Below are 20,310 nucleotides of genomic sequence, written 5' to 3'. Positions count from 1 at the left end.
AGAGCGTGGGCTCACAGGCTCAACAGTTGCGGTGCACAGGCGTGGCGAGCAGGCTTCTCATTGCAGTGGCTTCTCTTGTTGCAGAGCGTGGGCTCACAGGCTCAACAGTTGCGGTGCACAGGCTTAGTTGCTCCGTGGCATGTGGGATTTTCCCAGACCAGAGATCAATTTTGCGTCCTCTGGGTTATCTATGTTCAAACTTTGAAACTCAGACTCAGTCCAAACAGCAGCCTCCTTTGGGTCCAAAAGCTCAGCAATGATCAGAAATGGGATGTTGTGGAGGCAGCCACAAGAACTATTACTATTCCAGTGGCTGTGGGAAGCACGGCCTTGTCTCCGGCCTGAGAGGGACCATCAGTGCATGCTGATTTTGTTCTTCAGAGAAAGTCAAAGCATTTGAAGGGCACTTCCACTCTCCCTGATGTCTCAGATGGTCAAGAATCTGCCCAGGTTCAAGCCCTGGGTCGGGAAGATTCCCTGGAGAAGGAAATGGCAACCCACTCCAGTATTCTTGCCTGGAAAATCCCATGAACAGAAGAGCCTGGCGGGCTACAGTCCACGGGGAGCAAAGAGTCAGACACGACTACGACTGAGAGACTAACACATTGAGCTTTACTTCTCCACTCTAGCTAATAAAAAGAATGAAGGGTGACTGGGCAAGAAAAAGCCACACAACAGAAAACAAAAGCTTGGGAGGAATTAGAAGAGGCACCGACCTCCAAACTAGTTCTGAGATAATGGAACATGGAAGAATGTTGTCATCACTTGGGATTCAGCGGTTTATGGCAGGTCTGGGCAGGTTAGAAACCACCAGGGTGGGACTGGAGGAGGGCAGATTTGGTTGCAGCTCTTTCCAGGTGCAGTCCAGGTAAACAGGGGTGTGTGTTCAGGGACTGAACAGTGAAGGGCCATGCTGGGGTGGGGGAGGTGGTGCACATACCAGACACCACAGGCTATAAACTTAGAGGATGCTTGATAAATGAAAGTTTTTAATTGTACTTATCAAGGCAATACTTACTCAATTTCTGCAACTTTCCTTCCATCTAATCTATCCATCACATCCTTAAAAGACAAATCTTTGAAAATCACCACTCGGCACAGATACCTCTCAGTTCAAACTCTTTTACTGGCTGCCCATTAATTATAATCATCGCCTCTCAAGCTTGGATAAGAGTAGCCCCAAGGTCATTCAGCTGAGGCAGAAAGACCCAAGATAAACCCGGAGAAGCTCCAGCAGCACCAGTTTTACTGGAAAAAGTTTAAGGACAAGCATGACTCTTACATCAGAATAAACACTGGGAACATTTAGAGTACAGTGATATTTACATGCAATTTATGGTTGAAATCCTCTTTCAAGTGGAACTTGGAGCTTGGCTTCTATGCACACTGTACCACAAGAATAAATTGACTTCCTCTGGCATCAGGCCACCACCTTGGTAGAATGTGGGGTGGGAGGGCACAATTAAACTCCAAACTCCCTAATCTGGTTAGTTAGAACTGCTCCCCCTCCCCCTCCCTCCCCAGAGCCATCTGTCCGACTGGTTCCTGACCTGCAAAGGTCATATCACTTTGTTTTTTTTGCTGCTTCTGCTTCTAGTCAAAGGCACTCTGAACTTTTGGACAAGGCATCCAGCTCTGTCGCTTTTGGCACGTTAACCCTTTGCCTCAGTTTTCTCACCTGGTTAACAGCAGAGTTGTGGGAGAGGATTTCAAGAGTTAACAGGGTATTTACATTTCAGCGTCTGGCTAGCCGTGTGCTCTTTCTGCTCTACGTGTTAGGCTGCTCTACTGTTACCTCCTTCTTCGTGAAGACCGCCTCTTCTCTGGCCTACAAACCATTCCGGTCTTAACCCCCTCAACGCGGCACAGCCCAAGCCCACCTGGTCCTTTGCACATGCTGTTAAGAGAAGCTCCCCACCCCATCCCTTACAGTCAATTTTAAGAACCAGCTCAGATATTAAGAATAAGGTGAAAGGCTGAGCATCTGTTTTTAATTTGTTTCTCTTTACGGAAACCGCCAGCGTACCGAGATAGGAAAAACGCATAATAGCGACATATTGACCAATCTCAAATCCGCGTTAAGGGGCAAAACTTGAAAGAGAGGAGAGTGTGTTTCAGGTGTGCCTCCACGCCCCACGTTCCCCATGGAGCGACTCTCCTCACGGTAACACGCGCCGGTGCCTTCGCCTCTCGGGCGAGCGCTGCTTTGGGAAGGAAGACCAGACTGCCGCTGCACGGTTCCCCCCGCCCCCTTAAATTCAGCAATCCCAAGTAATCTCTGCTCTCGGATGGAGCGTGACCTGCCGCCTTCCCGCAGGCCCACGCTGCTAGGAAAGCCCGGCAGACCCCACCCCGGGATATAGACCCCCGCTCCGGCCTCCAGGTGCGCCGGAAGCGACTTCCACCTGGATGCCCTCGGCCTCCCGTTTCGGGCCGGTCCCCGCGAGGGGCGGAGCTCGGCCCGCCCCGCCTCGCCGTCAGCGGACCGTGTGGCAGCCGGGCGGGGGCCGGGAAGGGGAGAGAAGGGGAGGAGTGAGGAGAGGAGGAAAGTGGAGCCCGGCGGGCCGGAGCGAGGAAAGGAAGGGAAGGGGTGGAGGCGACTGGCAAGAGTTTGCCGGCGCGCGGGGGAGCCTCGGCCCGGGACGCGTCGCGGAGCCAGAGTCGCGGCCGCAGCGCGGAGCCTGCTGTCCCGCCTCTGCCCAGACCGCCCGCCGGGGCTGTCCCGAGCGGCGACACCCCGGGCGTCCCGGCCGGCGAGCCGGCGCAGCGGCGGCCCCGGGACTCGGCGGCGAGGGCTGCGGGAGGGATGGTGGCGGCGGGGCGCGGGCCAGAGCAGCCGCCCCCGCCTCCCGTCCGGCCGAGGCCCCCGGCCCTCCGCCCCCGCTCCCCGGCCGCACGCCCCCGCGGAGTCCGCCGCCCGCGCAGCCGCTGAGCCGGGCGCCCCACCATGCCGCGGGCCCCCGCGCTCCTGTTCTCCTGCCTCCTCGGGCTTTGCGCGCTCGTGCCCCGGCTCCCAGGTAAGCCACGCCGCCCGCTGTGCAGAAAGAAACTTCGTGGCGCCCCGAGCCGCCCGCCGGCGTCTTGGAGGGGCAGGGGCCAGGGCAGTTGTTTGAAGGTGGGAGGCGTCCTCGGGGACACCCCCAGGTGGCGAGCCGCCGGGGACGACCGGGTGGGGGGCTTTCAGACTGCGTGCGCCACCCCGCGCGCGGCCCGCCGCAGCCCCGCTGGGCTGTCGTCGGCCCCCGGTCCCCTCCCGGGCGAGGAGGAGCCTTCCTGTGTAAACAGCCCTGCCCGTCTGCTGACCTAGCCCGCGAGCGCCCGGGCCCAGTGCGCGGGGAGGGCCGCAGCCAGCCCCGCGTCGGGATCCGGACTCTGCAACTCCCGGCACAAAGCGGCCCTTGTGGCCGGCCCCGGGCGGCCGGGCTGCTGGGAGGCGCCGGGTGATGCAGCCGGTGCCCTGATCGCGGGGAGCGAGGGATAACTGGAGGCGCGTGACCAGGAGCCAAAGCGTGGGGTTCACGGCTACTCTCGAGGGCTAGACTTTTGCAAGCGTGGATGCCCAGGGTTTCCTGGCGAATCCTAGAGTTTCACCCCGTCTAGGCCAGCCGCCTTTCTTTAAAGATGTAAACATCCCTTCCTCCCCCAAGCACCCGCATACCCGAGGGGAGACCCGCGTCCGAAACCACAGCCCCACCTGGGAACCAAGCCCTACCTGGGATCTCGCGATCTACTTCCTTCTGCCTGGCTTTATGTCGGAGCTTACAAACACCCCGTGCAGCGTACTCCCCCTGATTCTGAAGGATTCTGGAGCAGGGGGTGTGCAGTTGCACTCGCGCGATCCTGCTCTGGGCTGGCGGCTGTGTGAAGACCCTCAGTTACCTGCTTTAAGTTTTCAGAGTTGGAAGACTGCTGAGGAAGGATGCTCTGTTGGCGCTGGGGTTGCCAGGCAGAGCTACCCCCACCCCGTCCCCTCTAAAAGCAGGAAGCTCCAGACTTTCTCTTTTCCGGTAGGAGATAATTGTGTTGAGGTTCTCCGTTCACTTTCAAGCCCCAAATTCGATGGCTGTTCCGAACCATGTGTCTGGCCTAGAGGGAAAGGAGGACGGTCCCCTGCAGAGTTTCATTTACATGAAGGCAGTGAAGGTTGCTGTCTGAGACAGAGGAGAGGTCTAGACAAACAAAAACTTTTTTAGGCGATATTTCAGACTTATTACTGTAACAGGTTTCTTTCATCAGTCCAGAGCTTGGAGTGAATCACTGTTTTCCAAACACCCATCTGGCAACCAGTGCCCATTGCTCATGGGTCCCCAGGGAAGGGCAAAGAGAGGGATATAGCCTGTGTCATACACAGGAATATATTATTGCCAACAGCCCCCTGCTTCACAAGGACTGTCCTTTAATTTGAAATTCTTTTTTATTATTAGGAAAACTTAAAAAAAGTAATTTGTAGTGATAATAGGGTAGTTTTTTGTTTTGAGCAAACGAAAAAATTGGCAATCCTATATAAATTTTACCTTCTCTTTTTGTTTTCTTTTTAAATTATAATCTGTGAAATACAGAAGTTTAGGAACTGCTGAAGGAGATGATTTCTTAGTTTCCTTACAGGTTGACATCCTGGTTCTGATACAAACTTAAATACTTCCAGTTGCAAATAGTTCTTTCAATCCATTATTTTCCATTTGCATTGTGATTTCTGCTTTTCAAATTTCATATTTTTCTTTTTAATGATCTCCATTTTGGGGGTTAGCCCAGGATAGTGAAGTGATTTGCCCACTGTCCTTGTGCATAGGCCTCATAACTTTTTGGTTTAGGGCCCTTTGTCCTGCATGACACAATTTAGGTAGGGAAAAAAGCATTGAGCCCACAGAGTTTTATTTCCAGTGCTGTCTCTTCTTCTGGAATTGTGTTAGAGCTCAGCCATCGCTCCATGGATCAGCAGAGCAATGGGAGAGCAAGCCCATCACTGGCTTCCAGACCTGGCCACCTCCCTCTTAATGCCCTGGAGCTTCTCAAGGTTACCAGCGACTGATACATATCTGTGTGATTTCTCCTAGTTTCCCAGTGTTGCTGAGCCAACTGCAAGCTTTCAAACTGCAAGTTTTCTCTTCCTTCCCTTGTTTTCTCTTTTTCTTGAAGCACTGCAGGTACTTTGTCCAATTTGTGTTCTGCTACTAGGACAGAATTTGACAGAAAAACCTTGATTACCCACTAAGAGAAAAAGGTGACCCGCAGGGGCCTGCCTGCCTGGGTGTCCCTAGATCAGTCTATTGCTTTGCACTCCTTTCATCTGTGTGTTTAATCCAGCAGGAAACAGACTTTTAATTTAAGGGGGCTCACTTCAAATAAGTCCCCAGCAGGCTGACAAACCCCCATCCCAGAGTCCTCTGCTCTCCTTATTAGCAAAGACCTGCAGACAGGACCCGAGGAAGGGTTTCTCTTTGGGGAGGCCCTTGCTGTCTACTAAGGAGGGAGGGGTATGGCATTGACTGGGCTGCAGAACTGGAGTCATGTTTGCCGTCATAGTTTATTAAAAGGGAAAAAAAAAATCAAATGTTCTTTTAGTGAATGCCCTGCACATTAGAATGCTCTAAATCCTAGGAGAGCCCTTTATCCTATTTACTGGACGCCTGTTGGCAGCATTCCCCCACCGCCACGATTTCCGTGGTCCATGATGGGGCTGTTGGAATTTGGCCTTGGGTTTGCAGCTCTCAGGTAACCAGGCAAAGGTTTAGAAATGCAAACTAGGGGGCTTGGTGGGTCGGCTGCTGTTTACCCTAGGTATTTACACTTTAGCGCCATCATCCTTGAATTAGGGGGACTTTTAATAAAGGCGATTGAGGCAAAAGAGGGCAGGGTCTAATTAGCTCTAATTAGTATTCCTCTCCTGCTTGTTCTCCATGCTTATTTAGCTACTGAGGCAACGGAGAATGAATATATCTAAGTAGTTGGCAAAAGGCCCTTTGTGCCTGCCTACCCTGGTAACTACTTTTTCTTCTCCAGCCAGCTCACGGAAATATTCTGAAGTTTTAATGTAATGTGGGGTGATTACCTAGTGCTTAAATGATAATACCCCGTTCACGTGGCAGTGAGCAGCTGGGCTAATGGTGGTGGGGTCACATCGCAGGTATTTTCAATACACCGGGACTGAGGGCTGTGGTGTGTTTCTTCTTTCAAGCTGAGATGAGATTAATGACCTTTATGAATGTAAAGGAACACTTTATAGGCACCCATTTGTTTGTGAGGCTGCTGCTTCTATTGATTGCAGGGTTTGATTCCTGGGCTACATGGTGAAAAGTTTGCTTCCAGGGAAGGCTGTGACACCTTCCCTGTGGTAGATGCTAGTTCCTGCCCCCACCAGTTTTTAAAAAATAGTTGCTTGTCTCTTATAGAGTTATACTCAACTCTTACTCAGAATGATCCTGTTAAAACTCAACTTAGATTGTGTTACTCTGCCTAAAATCCTCCAGTGGCTTCCAGAAGTCTTGCCAGGGTCCTACCAGGCTCTGCATGAATGCCCCCTGACCGCCCCCTCCACCGCCCCCACCTAATGCCTCTCACTACTTCCCCTCATGCACTTCAGTCCCATCACTGTTCTTTGGGCTGGATCACAGGCCTTCCCTCTGCCTGGAATGTTCTCCCTGCCGATCTCTGCACCTCAGGCCTCCAAGGCCTTTTCTCAGTGTGTCCTACTCAGGCAAACTGCAACCTCCTGTCTCACGTTCTTCCTGTCTCCTTGCCTTCCTTGTTATTTCTCCTTAGCACTTACTACCATCTAGTGTACTTGCTTATCTGGTTTATTGTTCATCTTCTCCTCTGAGCATTCAGCCCCCAATCAGGACATAAGCTCCATGAAAGCAGGGAGTTTTGTTGGTTTTATTTGTCATTGTATTCATCTGTGCTTAGAACAGTGTCTGACTAATACTTGTCGAATAAATGGATGGACACAAGTTTTGGTACTCTGTATGCATGTGTGTGTTGGAGGCAGAGTGACCCATCCTCACCTCCTTGCCCCCTTCTACAACTAGCTTTGAGGTCAGAGACTATGCATGTAGCTTGTTAGGAAGAAACAGTTGCGCACGAGAGAGAACTCACTTGAGTCTGTCAAGATTTTTTTGAGTTGGCACCTATGATACAGGTTGTTTTTGTCACCCATGAATTGTTTGCAGGGGGATTCTAAGGCCAGGAAAAGTTGTGACTTGCCCAAGGTCAGGTAGCCAATAAGTGACAGAACAAGCTCTTGGGTCTTTCGTGCCAGGATGTCCTCTCCTTATCACATGACTCCAGCCCAAATGTTCTGTCTTCTGTGAAGCCTTGTCTGTACCCCTTGGGTGGGGCAGAATGGGCCTCTCCTTCCCTCCCTCTCATTGCATGTTCTGTCTTTTAGAGGAGGCTGGAAGTTGGAGGGGATCTGCCTCACCTGCTATAAGGTAAATTGCCTGGCTCTCACAAAACAACAGCAAAAACAACACTTACCTTTAGGTCCCTGATATGGACAGAATGATTGGTACTGGGTTGATTCCTACCCACCTCCCCACTCCCAGCATGATTTCAATGATCTTTAAAAAGAAACACAAAACCCTCAACTTTTTAAATATGTAAAACAGTTTTAGATTTACGGAAAAACTGAGACGTTGATACAGGAGTGCTCATGTGCCCCAATTCCAGCTTTGCCTGTGGTTTGCATCTTGCGTGCACATGGCATATTTGTTACAATTCATGAACCACATCAATATGTTGTTATTAACTAAAGCCATACTTAGATTTTCTTAGTTTAAGTCTGATGTTCTTTTTCTGTTCTAGGAGCCCGTGCAGGACACCGTATTACGTTGAGTTGTCATGTCTCCATAGGCTCCTCTTGGTTGTGACAGTTTTTCTATCTTTTAATGACCTTGACATTTTTGAGGAGGTATTTTGTAGATAGTCCCTCCACTGGGATTTGTCTGTTTTTTTTTTTTTTTTTTTTTAATGATTAGACTGGAGTTATGAAATTTTAGAGGAAGATCATAAGTGGTCAGTTGTCTTTTTAAAAATAAAATTTGAATAGGTAATAGGTTCACATACTTTTTAAAAGCATATCCAGTGTAGGGTGAGAGACTGCCCTTTCGTTCTTGTTGCTGGTTAGTCTGGGACATGACCCCGACCTGCTTCCTTGCTCAGACCATCCCTGTCAGTTTCTTATGGTCCGTAGTATTTTTATATGTTTACTACAAACCTCCCTCCCCCAGTTTTATTGAAAGGCAGCACTAAACACACTGTTCTACACCTTGCCTTTTATGTTAACTTAGTGAAAACTGTCTCAGAGTGAGCGTCATACCAGTATGCAGGGAACAGAGAGCATGCACATTCTTTTTTAAAGCTGCATAGTATCCTGTATATGAACTGATGTTTTTCAGACAGCAAGTCATGTCTATAAAGGTGGTGATGTTGAATGTTCTGCTGATGTCTGGCGTTCAGAAAGGCAGTAAAAATACAAACGAGACAGATCCTTTCTAGGGTGTATTTACACTTTGTGGTCACATCTTTAGACCGATGACTGTTTAATTGCTAGACCCAGCACTGGAAAGACTTTGTCTATCATGTGACGCATGAGTGGCTGTGGTTCAGGGCATGGGGAGAAGCACTCCAGTGCCTTACCATTTTTTCCCCCCAGACAACAATGATGAGATGTTTTTATTTTCTGTTGTCTTGAAAACAATGAGTAAAATGTAATTCAGGATTGTGTTTCTCTCGCTGGCTTCTCAGTTGTATCTTAAAGGTGGTTGCACAGACATCAACGGCAGGGTCTGTTCTTGTCTGTGTGCTTTCCAGGGTGCGTGCACACCCTACTTGCTCACTGTGTGTTTCCCACTATTCCCAGTGAGTAGTGTCCTGTCTCCTCTCTCCCTGCCATTAGGGCTGCGTCATCTTGGGACTCACCTCTATTATCCCATGGAGTGTTTCAGATCAGGAAATTCCAACTGCTGGAGGTGTGCGTCAGTGGGTGCTGTGTGACCTTCGCCACGTCGGGTAGACAGAGGTGTGGAGAGGCTGAATGGAGGGAGACCGGCCAGGAGGCGACCGCAGAAACCTGCGGAGGGCTTGGCTTGGGCTGTGTGGGGCTGAAGGAGGGTGCAGGCAGGAAGGGTTGGATTAGGAGAAACATATCATGCATCTTGAAGGAAGGATCGGCCTGGCCTGGATAAGATTGATCATAGGGAGGGATGAATCATTGAATTTCGGAAGGAGAAAGTATTTTCAGATGATGGTTTGCAGTAAACCCCTGGCTTCAGAGACATTAAGGGCTGCAGGCAATTGACACTGAGCTGGGAGTGGTCACTGTGCAAACAGTAACCAAGAAAAGTTGTGGCCACTGTCTGGGCCTCTAGCACCTATTACTATGACCTAGACACAACACTCTGACATTTGTGAACTGTAGCTGTTAAAGTTTTTATTCATTACTTCCTTCCTTTCAGAGTGCTACTGGTGCCGACTGACTCATCCAGCCAAATCCAAACTCACTGAAATATTAATAGGTGGAGAGAGGGGAGATGCCAGAGGAGTAGCACTGGCGCTGGGGCACATGGCAGCACACGGTCTATGCTTTGGGTTCCCAGAGTCCCTGGCGGGACTGGCATGACTTGTCCCTGGCAGCCGTGAGCTCCCAGGGAGCACAGCCTGGGTCATTCATCTCCGTGTCTCTAGCTTTCCCTAGTCCAGTACCTGGCGTTTAGGACTTGCATAGAGCAGGGTTTCTTGAATTTGAATTTGTCTCAACAGCAACCTAATTTTATTTTTATATTTTAAAATTAATTTTTTATACAGTTTTTAAAGGTTACTTTGCTTTTTGTTATTACAAAATATAGCAACCTGATTTTAGTGGAATCACTGTCAGTGCAGTGAAACTACTATTGCATGTGAATATGTAAGAACTAACAGAAACAACTAAGAATGTAGTATGACAGATATTTTACAGTTGTTCAATATGTTTTCATACCAGATGCCTGTCACATCTGTGGATCCTCTTTCAGGATTTTGTCCAAGGTCTTTTAGGCTAGCAAAGCAGAAGACCAGAGCCCAGTGTGATATGGGTCAGAGAGGAGGAGCCCTAATGCTCTGAACCCGCGATCTCTGATCCAAGGTCCCAGAGCTCAGTGATGAGGCCCTGGTAATTAGAAAGTGGTGTTTGTGAATTAATGTGAGTTGAGGCAGAGACATAATTGAGACATCCAACCTCAAATTCCTTTTGGACTGAGGGCCTGTTGAACATCTCCTTCAGAGGTCCCTGGAACTCACTGGTCACATGATGCGTGTCTGGGTGGCATACAGACCCCATATGGGTACTTGCTTGCTGGTTCCCCTTCTGACCTCTTACCGGAAGACTGGGCTCCTTGTTATTTTTTCCAAGTTATTTTTGTTTTCTCAGGTTTTCAGCTGTAAAATTAGATGGCTTAGTGAGCTGATCCTAAAGCATTTCTAGCTCCAAGGTTCTGCAGTTCCATGATTTTATAGAAATGATTTACAGGGATGATTTTATGCATCCTTTATAGAAGTTATTTTATATGTCAAAGCAAATGACATGCCACAAGAGCCTGGATGTGTATTTGATAAGGTGGAGGAAAACAGGAGAAAAGTCACTTTTATTCTAGGTTTGATTCTGTCCCCTGCGCGGCTAGTGGTTTCTGTCAGATAAGGAGTTTTTTTTTTTTTTTAAGTTGTCGACGTCTATTTATTTTTCTAAGTTTGTTTATTTTTGACTGTGCTGGGTCTTCGTTGCTGCACACAGGCTTTCTCTAGTTACAGCGAGTAGGGACCGCTCTCCGATCGCCATGTGAGGCTTCTCATTGTGGTGGCTTTTCTTGTTGCAGAGCGGGGGCTCTAGGGAGCACGACGCCAGTAGTTGTGGCTCCTGGGCCCAGTCGTCGTTGTGGCTCTCGGGCTTAGTTGCTCCACAGCATGTGGGATCCTCTTGGATCCAACTCACGTCCCCTGCTTTGGCAGGTGGACTCTTAACCACTGGACTGCCAAGGAAGTTCCCATGTCTATTTATTTAATGTCAACTTTAAATATTCTGGGGAATATTTTTTTTTAATTGAAGTATAGTTGATTTACAGTGTTGTGTTCATTCCTGCTGTACAGCAAAGGGATTCACGTAAGGAGATTTAACCCAACAATGAAACTGACCGTTTGAAACTTTTCCTGCAATCATTTCTCTTTTTTAACAGGCTCAGGTACCTATTTGAAAGTCTCCAAGTGAGTGGATTCATTTTAAAGTGAGAAAGGAGGTTGTCAGTGTAAGCAGGTGGACGGCAAGCCCAACTTCCCTGTGGGCTGAATTCAGATAGCTTCCTGGTGAATGTTTGGACCTGCGAAGGGCTCTTCCTCCTGAAATGAGGCCTGCAGGGTGATTGGTCCTGGCTTTGTTTCTCCTGTGAGATGCATTCCGAGTCCAGCGTTGTGCCCAGGAGGTCCCACTGCAGGCCTGGCAGTGACGTTGGGGTCCCCAGCTCTGGTGGTATGAGGTGGGGTCCCAACAGGGTGGCAGTTGTTAGAGATGAAGTGCCCAGGGTTCCATGTCAGGGTCCCTGGCTGGGAAAAGCCATCATTCTCACCCTCCGTGGGCTCCCAAAGTCACCCCTCTTTCTTCCTAGCCCCTCAGCTCCTGCCAGTTCCTCCCACTTTCATTGCCTGGAAGAGGGAATGAGCTGCCATTCTCATGCCACATGGCTTTCCCTCTAGTGCCTCAGTGCAGTGACTCAGTGCAGCCTCCTGCGTCACCCGACTTCTGTAGGTTTCTTTCTGCTAGTGACAAAGAATCAAGGAGTTAAAGTGACCAAATTAGAGAAATGTTACAGTTTTAAGATGTCTTACAACCTGTATTTTTATGTTGTTTGGCGAAGCTGGGAAGAGTCTCAACCTCCCCGTTTTCTCCTCCACACTCTCCTGTTAATCTTATTGCCTCTGTTTTTCCCCTTTATGATCTGAGATCTTCTTCCTAGGGCTGGTGGCCCTGGGTTTTTCTTTTTTGCATTTTTCCAGTGAGCCTCTAGGCAATGAGCAGAAGAGACCAGTGGGTCTGTTAGTGCTGTGAGGACCAAATAAAGTTACATCTGTTTAGAGAGAAACCAGTAAGTATTGCTCTTGGTCAAAAGAAATCTGTCCCAGAAGGAAAAGACTTGGGTGATGATCAATTTCACCAAGGATGCCTTTGCTGTTGGGGGTGGTAGTGGGAGGGGCCTACAGTGGAGAAGGGAGATGGGGGAAGAGGGGGACAATGGATTTGACCTGAATACCACACTTGAGTTTGCTTCAGGAGACCCCTCCACAGATCAATGGGATGGGGACAGAGGGTGGAGGGTAAATAATTTTTACAAAGACTTTTCCTTCTAGTTTTAGTTTCTGATATTTTTTTGAACATCAGGGATAGACTTTGAAGGGGTGGCTTTTTAATTTGGTCAAATACCTTTTTATTATCTCCCCAGATGATATGTATTTTCTTGATCCATTAGTAGATATATTGAATTAATAGATACCCTGTATCTTAAGCTGGCATTGTATTCCTCGGCTACATTCTTCTTTAAGGACTTTGCTGCTGTCTTTGGGTACACTGTGTATTTGGTGTGACAGTACCTAATTTAGGATTTTCTTGTGTCTGAAGAAGATGAATCAGTTCTTTTTTAATTTGCTTTTTGTGCTGTTTATGATACTTTGTCTGGACTGAGCGTAGAGGGGCCTTGTTCTCGATGAGCCAGGGCCTGCTGTGTCAGGAAGAAGGCAGTGGGACTCCTGCGGGCACAGTAGAAGCGACGGGAGCTGCTAACACAAGTGTGCATGCGGTGGGTGCTTCAGAAGCCGTCAGTGTTTAGCTTCTGCCAGTGAGCAGAGGCCTGCGATCAGCACAGGGGCCTGCACCCTGCAGCTTCAGGGAGGCCCCCTGTTAGAGACGGAAGTGACTCCTCCTGCCCATGCAAAAGCCCATTAATGGAGTTTATGGCTGGAAGCTAATGGCTGCATCTTTATCTTTCTTTGAAGGTCTCAACATATGCACTAGTGGAAGTGCCACCTCATGTGAAGAATGCCTGCTAATCCACCCAAAATGTGCCTGGTGCTCCAAAGAGGTGCGTAGGTGGGGGAGGGGAGGAGTGCTCTGAGGGGCGGGGTGGGGGGCGCGGTGGGCTTCACCTCGGCAACCAGGTTGACTGGGAAGAAAAAGCGTGTGCAGGTTCTGTGAGCTGCCTCTTCCTTTCTCCCAGGGCGGAGACAAAACAAAAGCTGCATTTTTATGTTTTAATCCTGTTTTCAGGAAACAAGATCTTCTTTCCCTTTTGTAGGGGAACCAGTTATGATTCTTGTACAGTTTTCTGCTATTTGGTAAAAAGACCTGAGCTTGTGGAGTGAGTCTTTATAACGGTATAAAACATGCCTGGGTGGGTGGCCTGTTGGCGGATGCCGGTCATTGTTCAGTGGCTTATCTGAGGATGAATATTATGAATTGGCCTTTATGGAATGGTTACTTGAGAAGAATGGCTGCTCTTTCTTTAGACCCTGTAGGAAGGGATGTAAGTTTGGGGTGGTGATAGGCATATTGCTCTCGTAAAGCAATACAAACATCAGCGCTTGGTTGGCTAATCAGGAAATATTCAGTTTCCAAACCTACACTTGCCTCTTCCAAGTGACTGTTCTAGAATTTTTTTTTTTCCTAGTAAAGAGTAAGATTACTAAACAAGCTACTTTGAAAGAGGACTCTTTTCAACATGTGAACCCCTCATTGTCTTTGGGGCTTAATGGTACTGTTTTGTTATTAACTTTAAAACCTTTCACAGATTCCTTACGACCTGCACGACAAACCCAAGTTCCATGGCCCCTGCCTGCTTCCCTCCCTCCCTTCATCTCGCTTGCCCTCAACACTTTAGCCCCAGGGGATGACCCAAGCGAGGGTCCCCAGGGAGCCCTGACTGATGAACGCCCTCATGGTTCTCTCTTTGCTGCTTCTCCTGAAGAGCTTCCCAGATTTCCCCTCCTTCCCCTGACCAAGCCCTTGTCTTCAGTTTTCAAGAGATTAGTTCAAGACTCATCTACTCCATGAAGACTTTGATGGTTTCCCCCAGACACATCTGTCTGTCCACCCAACCATGTTTCCATTCATCTATCCATCTATCTGCAATAAGAATGTAAGCTTCTCCCACCAGAAATTTAGGGCAGGGGTTTTATCTGTTTTCTTCACTGTTGAACCTCCCATACCCAGAGTGGTACCTGGCTCATAGTATTAATAGCTGCTCAGTAGGACTGATGAAGGATTTCACTGGTGGCCATTTATTACATGTCTGCATGTACAGGCCACGACCGACCACCTTTCTGTCCTCTGTAGTTGGACCTCCAGCAATAGCCCTTGTAGCCTCTTACTCTGTGCGTTTGTTTTCATGCCTGTTTCCAATTAAATCATTATTTCCTCGAGATACTGTGTCTTCCTCATCTTCAAAATTGGCCAAGAATCTGTCAGGAATTCATATTTGATAAAAGAGGCCAGCTAAAAAGACACCTTGTTTAGAAAACCAAAGTTGAAATCTCAGTTTCACCATAATTTACTGCTTCTTGGTATGTAAAATGAAGATGACAGTTCCCACCCTCCAATACTTTGGAAGTACAAAACAAGATCAATTCATGAGAGGGCTTGTGGATGGAACTGCTAATTAACTGAGCCTCCTGTACCTTATAGACATTTTCTCGTGGAATGTGAGCCATGGTTTCTGGAAGTTGGGCTGGATTGTCAACTTTAGGTTTCTTCCTTTCCCCAAGTCTGATGTCCTGATACTGGTAGTATCTGATGACACCTTTTTATGTTTTTGTTTTTGGCTGAGAAGCACAACATATCTTAGTTCCCCAGCCAGTTCAAGTCTATGTCCCCTGGGTTGGAAGCATGGAGTCAACCACTGGACCACCAGGGAAATCCCGACTAATATCTCCAGGAGCAAATCATTGTCCTGGTCCAAGCTACCCGGTCCCCTCTGTAGCTTACTGGGCTCTGTCTGTGCTTATAGCCTCAGCCTCGGCTAATGAACGTCCTGTGATACCTGCGTGGGAATGCAGCTTCCCACCCCCTTTGGGGGTGAACTTTCTCCAGGGCCTGAGTAGTCTCAAAGCTAAGTTTGGGGCATTCTAGACTGCCTCTTAACAGGGTAAGTGTGACTGAGTGCCATAGTCATGAATCCTGGGACATCATCAAAGAGGTGAGGTTACCTGCAGAGAGCACATGATGTGGAGGGGCTGGTACTGAGTAGGGGGCTGGGTCCCTAGCCAGTGTGTTCTTGTGGATTCCCGGCTGCATTCCACCACAGATTAACCCCCAAACACATTCCACTGAGCTGCTCTGCTTCAGATCCTACAATGGCTTTCTTGTTTACCTGGGGTGGGGGGTGGGGACGCCTTACTCTGCATGTAGCAAACTTGTAACCTAATTCTGTCTCCCAGGTCCCCCTCCCATTATGCTGTTCTCCCCCAGGTGTGGCCTTTGAGTCAGCCAGTGCCCTTACCACCCTTCCCCTGCCCCCATTTCATGCCACTCTGTCTGCCTGGTTCTGCTGCTTGGCTGGCCCTGTTACCCTGGCTCTCCTGTCTTCATCTTTCAACTGTGGCTTCATTTTCTCTGGTAGCTACAGATCTTACCCTCTGGCTCTAAGGTCAGAGTCTCCAGACTCTCCCCTGTCCTAGTTGAGGATGTGGCATGGGGCAGGGAGACTGCCGGTCCTTATCACACGACTCAGCCTCTGTCCCTTGCCCTTCGTCAGAGCCCGGGGCTGTTCTCCGCCAGCTTGAACACTCCCAGTGCTGATTGTGCTGCCCGGCATAAGACACACAACAGACTCTGGCGGCTTATTACCTATTTTTCTGTTTTGTCCTTCACGTTTCTGAAGTAGGCATTTGCCTCTGCTCTAAGAGTGTAAGTTTCACAACCCCGCTAGATGTGAAGGGGCGTGTGCGGGTAAGAATGTGCGCGGGTGCTTTGATGGCAAGGCCTCGGGGCAGCCCACGTGATTTCCACTCACATCTTCTCATCTAAAACCAGTCACAGCACTCAGCCTAAGTGCATAGGGAGCTGGGAGACTTCATGTAGTTGTGTGCCCGGGAAAAAGGGGGAAGGGGCTTTGTGGATCAGCAGCCTGTGCCGGAAGCAGGGAGGCCAGCATACTGGACAGAGGACGGTGTTTGGGGAGAAGTGGGCGGGGCTGAAGCAGCGGTGCTCCCCCAGGACAGAAAGCAGGGTTACAGGAGCTGGAGAGGAGACAGGCAGCCTGGCCGCTGGTGCTGAGGGCTGTGGGGAGAGGGGACAGGCAGGCTGGCCGGTGGTGCTGAGGGCTGTGGGGAGAGGAGACAGGCAGGCTGGCCGCTGGTGCTGAGGGCTGTGGGGAGAGGAGAGGCTGTTGGGGTGTGAAGGTGAGACACCCTCAGGAGATGTGGCTGGGAGTAGTTCAGACTGCCAGGAAACCAGAGGGAGAAGGGCCCAGGCTGCCAAGGCCGCCCTGTGGATGCTGGAAGGAATCCCGCTGGGACAAGAGCAGGGAGGCCTGGGGCACATTGATGGTGGCTGTGGGGGCAGACGTGGGAGAAGGCTGGGGCACCTGGGCTGCGGCGACCAGTCTTTGCCTTGGAGGTGGACATGGATAGAAGGAATGAAGGGGTCAGTAGGACCAGAGGTGGGAATGTGAGGAAGGAGACAGATTAGAGGCTGGGAAACAAGACCAGCTGACTGGATCTTCTGGGAGATTACCCTGCGGGGGAAAGTAGAGCGGAGGGGACATGACCTATATTCTCCTTTAAGCTGGGAAGGAGTGAAAAACATGAGTGTCCGCTCCAGCTCACAATAAAACACAGATCTGTGGGAGAACATCTCTTTGTGGTCGTGAAAGGGAAGCATCTCAGCCCAGTGTACATGCTCCATGAACAGCCATCCAGTGCGTTAAGTGAGCCCAGCAGACCTGGCAGGGACTTGCCCATCTCCCAGCAGCCGGGCCACACGGTGGTGTGCTGACGGTGCACAGATTTTAGTCTGTCGCCACTTACCTTCAGCCTCGCCTGCCCTCCCCCCAGATCCACCAGGGCTGCAACGGAGCCAGGGCCGCAGCCACAGAGGGCCCCAGCTTCCTGCCCCTGCCCAAGTCTCCGTCAGGCCCTCTCCCTGTTCACCACTTTGTATTTGCTTCCCCCTCTCACCAGGATCAAGGCATCTGCCCCCATGGTCCGCACCCTCCCACCCCGCCCTGTTCCTGCTTGGGTTCCTCTTTCCCCAGGTCTGCAGTTTCTCAGCTCTTCACCCTGCTGTTTCAGAAACAAAAACCCATCTTTCCCCCTAAATACCACCCACATCTTTTTTGAGTTTTGGCTTTCCGCAGCAGGCAGTGAGGCACGCAGAGGATGTGATGACCGGCGTCCCGCAGGAGGACAAGCCGAGTGCCCTGGCCGCTGTGCCCAACTGCCGAGAGCCTGCTGAGTGCTGCTCTTGGCTGCAGGAGGGGGTTTTAATTAACAAAATGTATGAGAGTTAAGTACTATTTCGGTGAGCAGTAGACCTCATTATATCCTCTGTGTGACAGGTGACAGAGGCAGTGCAGAGGGCCAGGTTGTAACAATTCTTGAGCACCAGTGTTAGAACAAAGTAAAATCATCTAGGTTTGGTACGCCTGCTTCTTATGTTTTTCTTTCTGATGTTATTACCGTTTAGTGACTAGAAGCCATGAAAGATACTTCGAGTTCCAGTGTGCCTTCTGTTGCTTCTCTTAGTGGGTTGCCTGTCATACAGTTACCTTCCCTGAGCCCTTTGGAGGGTTGGTGACAGTATCTCTGGAGACTGTGTGGACAGATGCTTCCTTCGTGAACTGAAACTTCTTCCACCACGGAGCTGTGGAGCTAGTGGTGAAGAACCCGCCTGCCAGTGCAGGAGACTTAAGAGACACTGGTTCGATCCCTAGGTCGGGAAGATCCCCTGGAGGAAGGCATGGCCCCCCACTCCAGTATTCTTGCCTGGAGAATCCCATGGACAGAAGGGCCTGGCGGGCTGTACAGTCCATGGGGTCACAAAGAGTCGGACATGAACGCAGGCAGCTGAGCCTGAGAAACCATTCTGAAACTAGTTTCCACTTTTCCATGTTGAGATGAAGTCTCATGCCTGTTTTTCTGCATCGAGCGGATAGTTATCCTCCAAGTTTGATAGGTGGCAGAAGAGTTGGGCACCTGGAACAGCAAAGGAAATGCCCAATTTAGGGGGATGAAGTCTGGGGTCACAGAGTTAGTTTCCTGCTCTGGAATTCAGCAGTGACCTTGACCGAGAAGGGAGGCAGATGATGCAAGGAACACTGAGCTTGTGTGCACAGAGCTGAGGCTGGAGAAACTTAAACTCCTCAGGTGAACATAGGCATGAACTTAGGTGTGTGGACCTCTGACTCATCATTTGTAGAAGTGAGGGACTGGACCAGGTGATGCATCTGAGGTCCCTTCTCCCTGGAAATTGCTTTGTTCTGACACCTGGCAGAAGCTCTTGGCACATCAGACTTCAGGATGTCACTCATGTGAGGAGGATTTTTTAACCATGAGTCTTCCTTTCCTTCAAGAGTTTATATAATTTGGGGCATCTGCACTCATTGAATTTGAAGCTTAGGAATGGAGGTATTGAGACATTGTCTTTATAACATTTGTGCCACCTGGAAAGGACATAACTCTTATAATATATGCCCTGGTCTTTGTGATTTTGGTGTCTTCTCTTTTAATGTGCATCTGCTCTTATTCAAAATTAAAATATCTAGTGAGGATCTCAGGGGAAGAGAGCGGAAGCTTGTGGTGGGTTTGTCACTCCCTGCTGGGTCTGCAGTGCTATCTGTCCCTTTCTTGGGCAGCAAGAGCCTGTGCTAGAGATCAGGCATGGCTGTCTTCAGACTCCATGCCAGAGAGAACTTCAGCGATTGTGGGCATCCCTGATAGACTTTAAGAAAGCCACCTTATCCTCAAAGGGTTCTCCAGACCTGCACGCCCGGAGGTGCCTCAGCAGGTGTCACTGAGGCCCTAAAGGTCTGGGATAATGACAGGACTTGATTATATAGATAAAGGTATCTTCAAAGGATGTCAAGCGCATGAGAGAAGCCACTGGGACTGCCCCAAGTAGCAAGAAAACCAAACTCTGAAACAGGAGAAGGTTGACAGAAATGATAGATTTGATGGCCCTGAGGCTAAGTCTGGGTTTGGTATGAGTGTCGTGGTAGGCTGTCCAGTGCTGCCCGTGAAGCTGGAGCTGCTGAGCAGGGGGCACCCCTGTACAGTCCCGTTGCTGACGTGTTTGGCACTTGTAAAGTCATCCTGCACGTGGCAGTTTTTATGTGGTCAGTGGTGGTTCTCATGCTGGCCAACTCCGTGGCAGGAGTTCGTGGTCTTTCCTGCTGGTGCAGCAAACTTCAAGGAAGCCTTGTGCATTGGAGTGAAGGTTTGCCACAACCTTGAACAATGTTATTAAGGAGAAATAAAGCTGTTAACAATGAGGGGAATGAAGAGGGCTTTACTCCTAACAACCTGGAAAATAAAGAAGCCCCGAATAGAGTCAGGAAAGCCAGCTACACAAACAAGGCTATAATGGGCTCTCTGTGGCTGCCTGTCAGCTCTTCAGGTCTGGGAGGTGTGTCCTGGACTTGAAAGTCTCCTGATGAACCCATCAGGGGAGCAGCAGGTGGCTCTGTACCTGTCCTCCCTCGGGGACTGGTAGTGTCTAGCAAAAGCAGCCTTTGAGCAGACTGACTGGGCAGCTTGGATGAAGTTCATTGCTGGTACAGGTGTCCGTGCGTCACAGGATGATCTTGCTGATGTAAATGGCTGAGGCTGTGGATGAGGAATCATGCAGTGGCCTCCCGCTTAGGGTGAAGCAGTTTGACTCTGTGACATTGTCTATTCCAAAACGCAGGCTGCACCAGGCCAAGGGGAGGGGTGTTGGGGTACCCATCGCTCTGGGGAGACCGAAGATGCTTTCCTCGCCAGCCTGGTGGTGGGGATGTGCACTGGTCTGCTCAAGACATGTGCGCTTTGACAACCAGAACTGGGTGGAGGACAACCAGTTCCTCAGGATTCGAGGAGCTGGCAGCAAGGCCCAGTGTGCTGGCAAGAAGTTCAGAAATTCCTTAGCCAAGTAAGCTCTGAGCAGCCCCTGAGCCCTTTCAGCTCTGGACAGCTATTCAGTAATTCAACCTCTGCTTCACACAGCTTAGGACAGCGGATCCATGCCTGTAAGGCCCTTAGGAAGGTACCTCTCCTGTCCCCTACTGCTGTGATTTGTTTGTTTGTTTGTTTTTTTAAACTGCTTCA

The 20,310-nt window shown here is 49.8% G+C and overlaps 1 protein-coding gene across 1 annotated transcript in view; it reads left to right on the top strand.

Moving 5' to 3' along the window:
* The first annotated feature begins 2,947 nt into the window (after positions 1–2,947).
* ITGB5 (integrin subunit beta 5) overlaps positions 2,948–20,310 on the top strand; it is a 112,357-nt gene continuing 94,994 nt past the window's right edge. Inside the window, exons 1-2 of the mRNA XM_068989098.1 lie at positions 2,948–3,017; positions 13,009–13,094. Of these exons, the coding sequence (XP_068845199.1) occupies positions 2,948–3,017; positions 13,009–13,094 (156 nt within the window). The remainder of the gene's footprint in view (positions 3,018–13,008; positions 13,095–20,310) is intronic.

The sequence above is a fragment of the Capricornis sumatraensis genome, chromosome 1 (assembly GCF_032405125.1).
Source record: "Capricornis sumatraensis isolate serow.1 chromosome 1, serow.2, whole genome shotgun sequence".
Taxonomy (NCBI): domain Eukaryota; kingdom Metazoa; phylum Chordata; class Mammalia; order Artiodactyla; family Bovidae; genus Capricornis; species Capricornis sumatraensis.
Note: the sequence above shows the minus strand (reverse complement) of the source record. Positions and strands in the feature narration are given on the sequence as shown.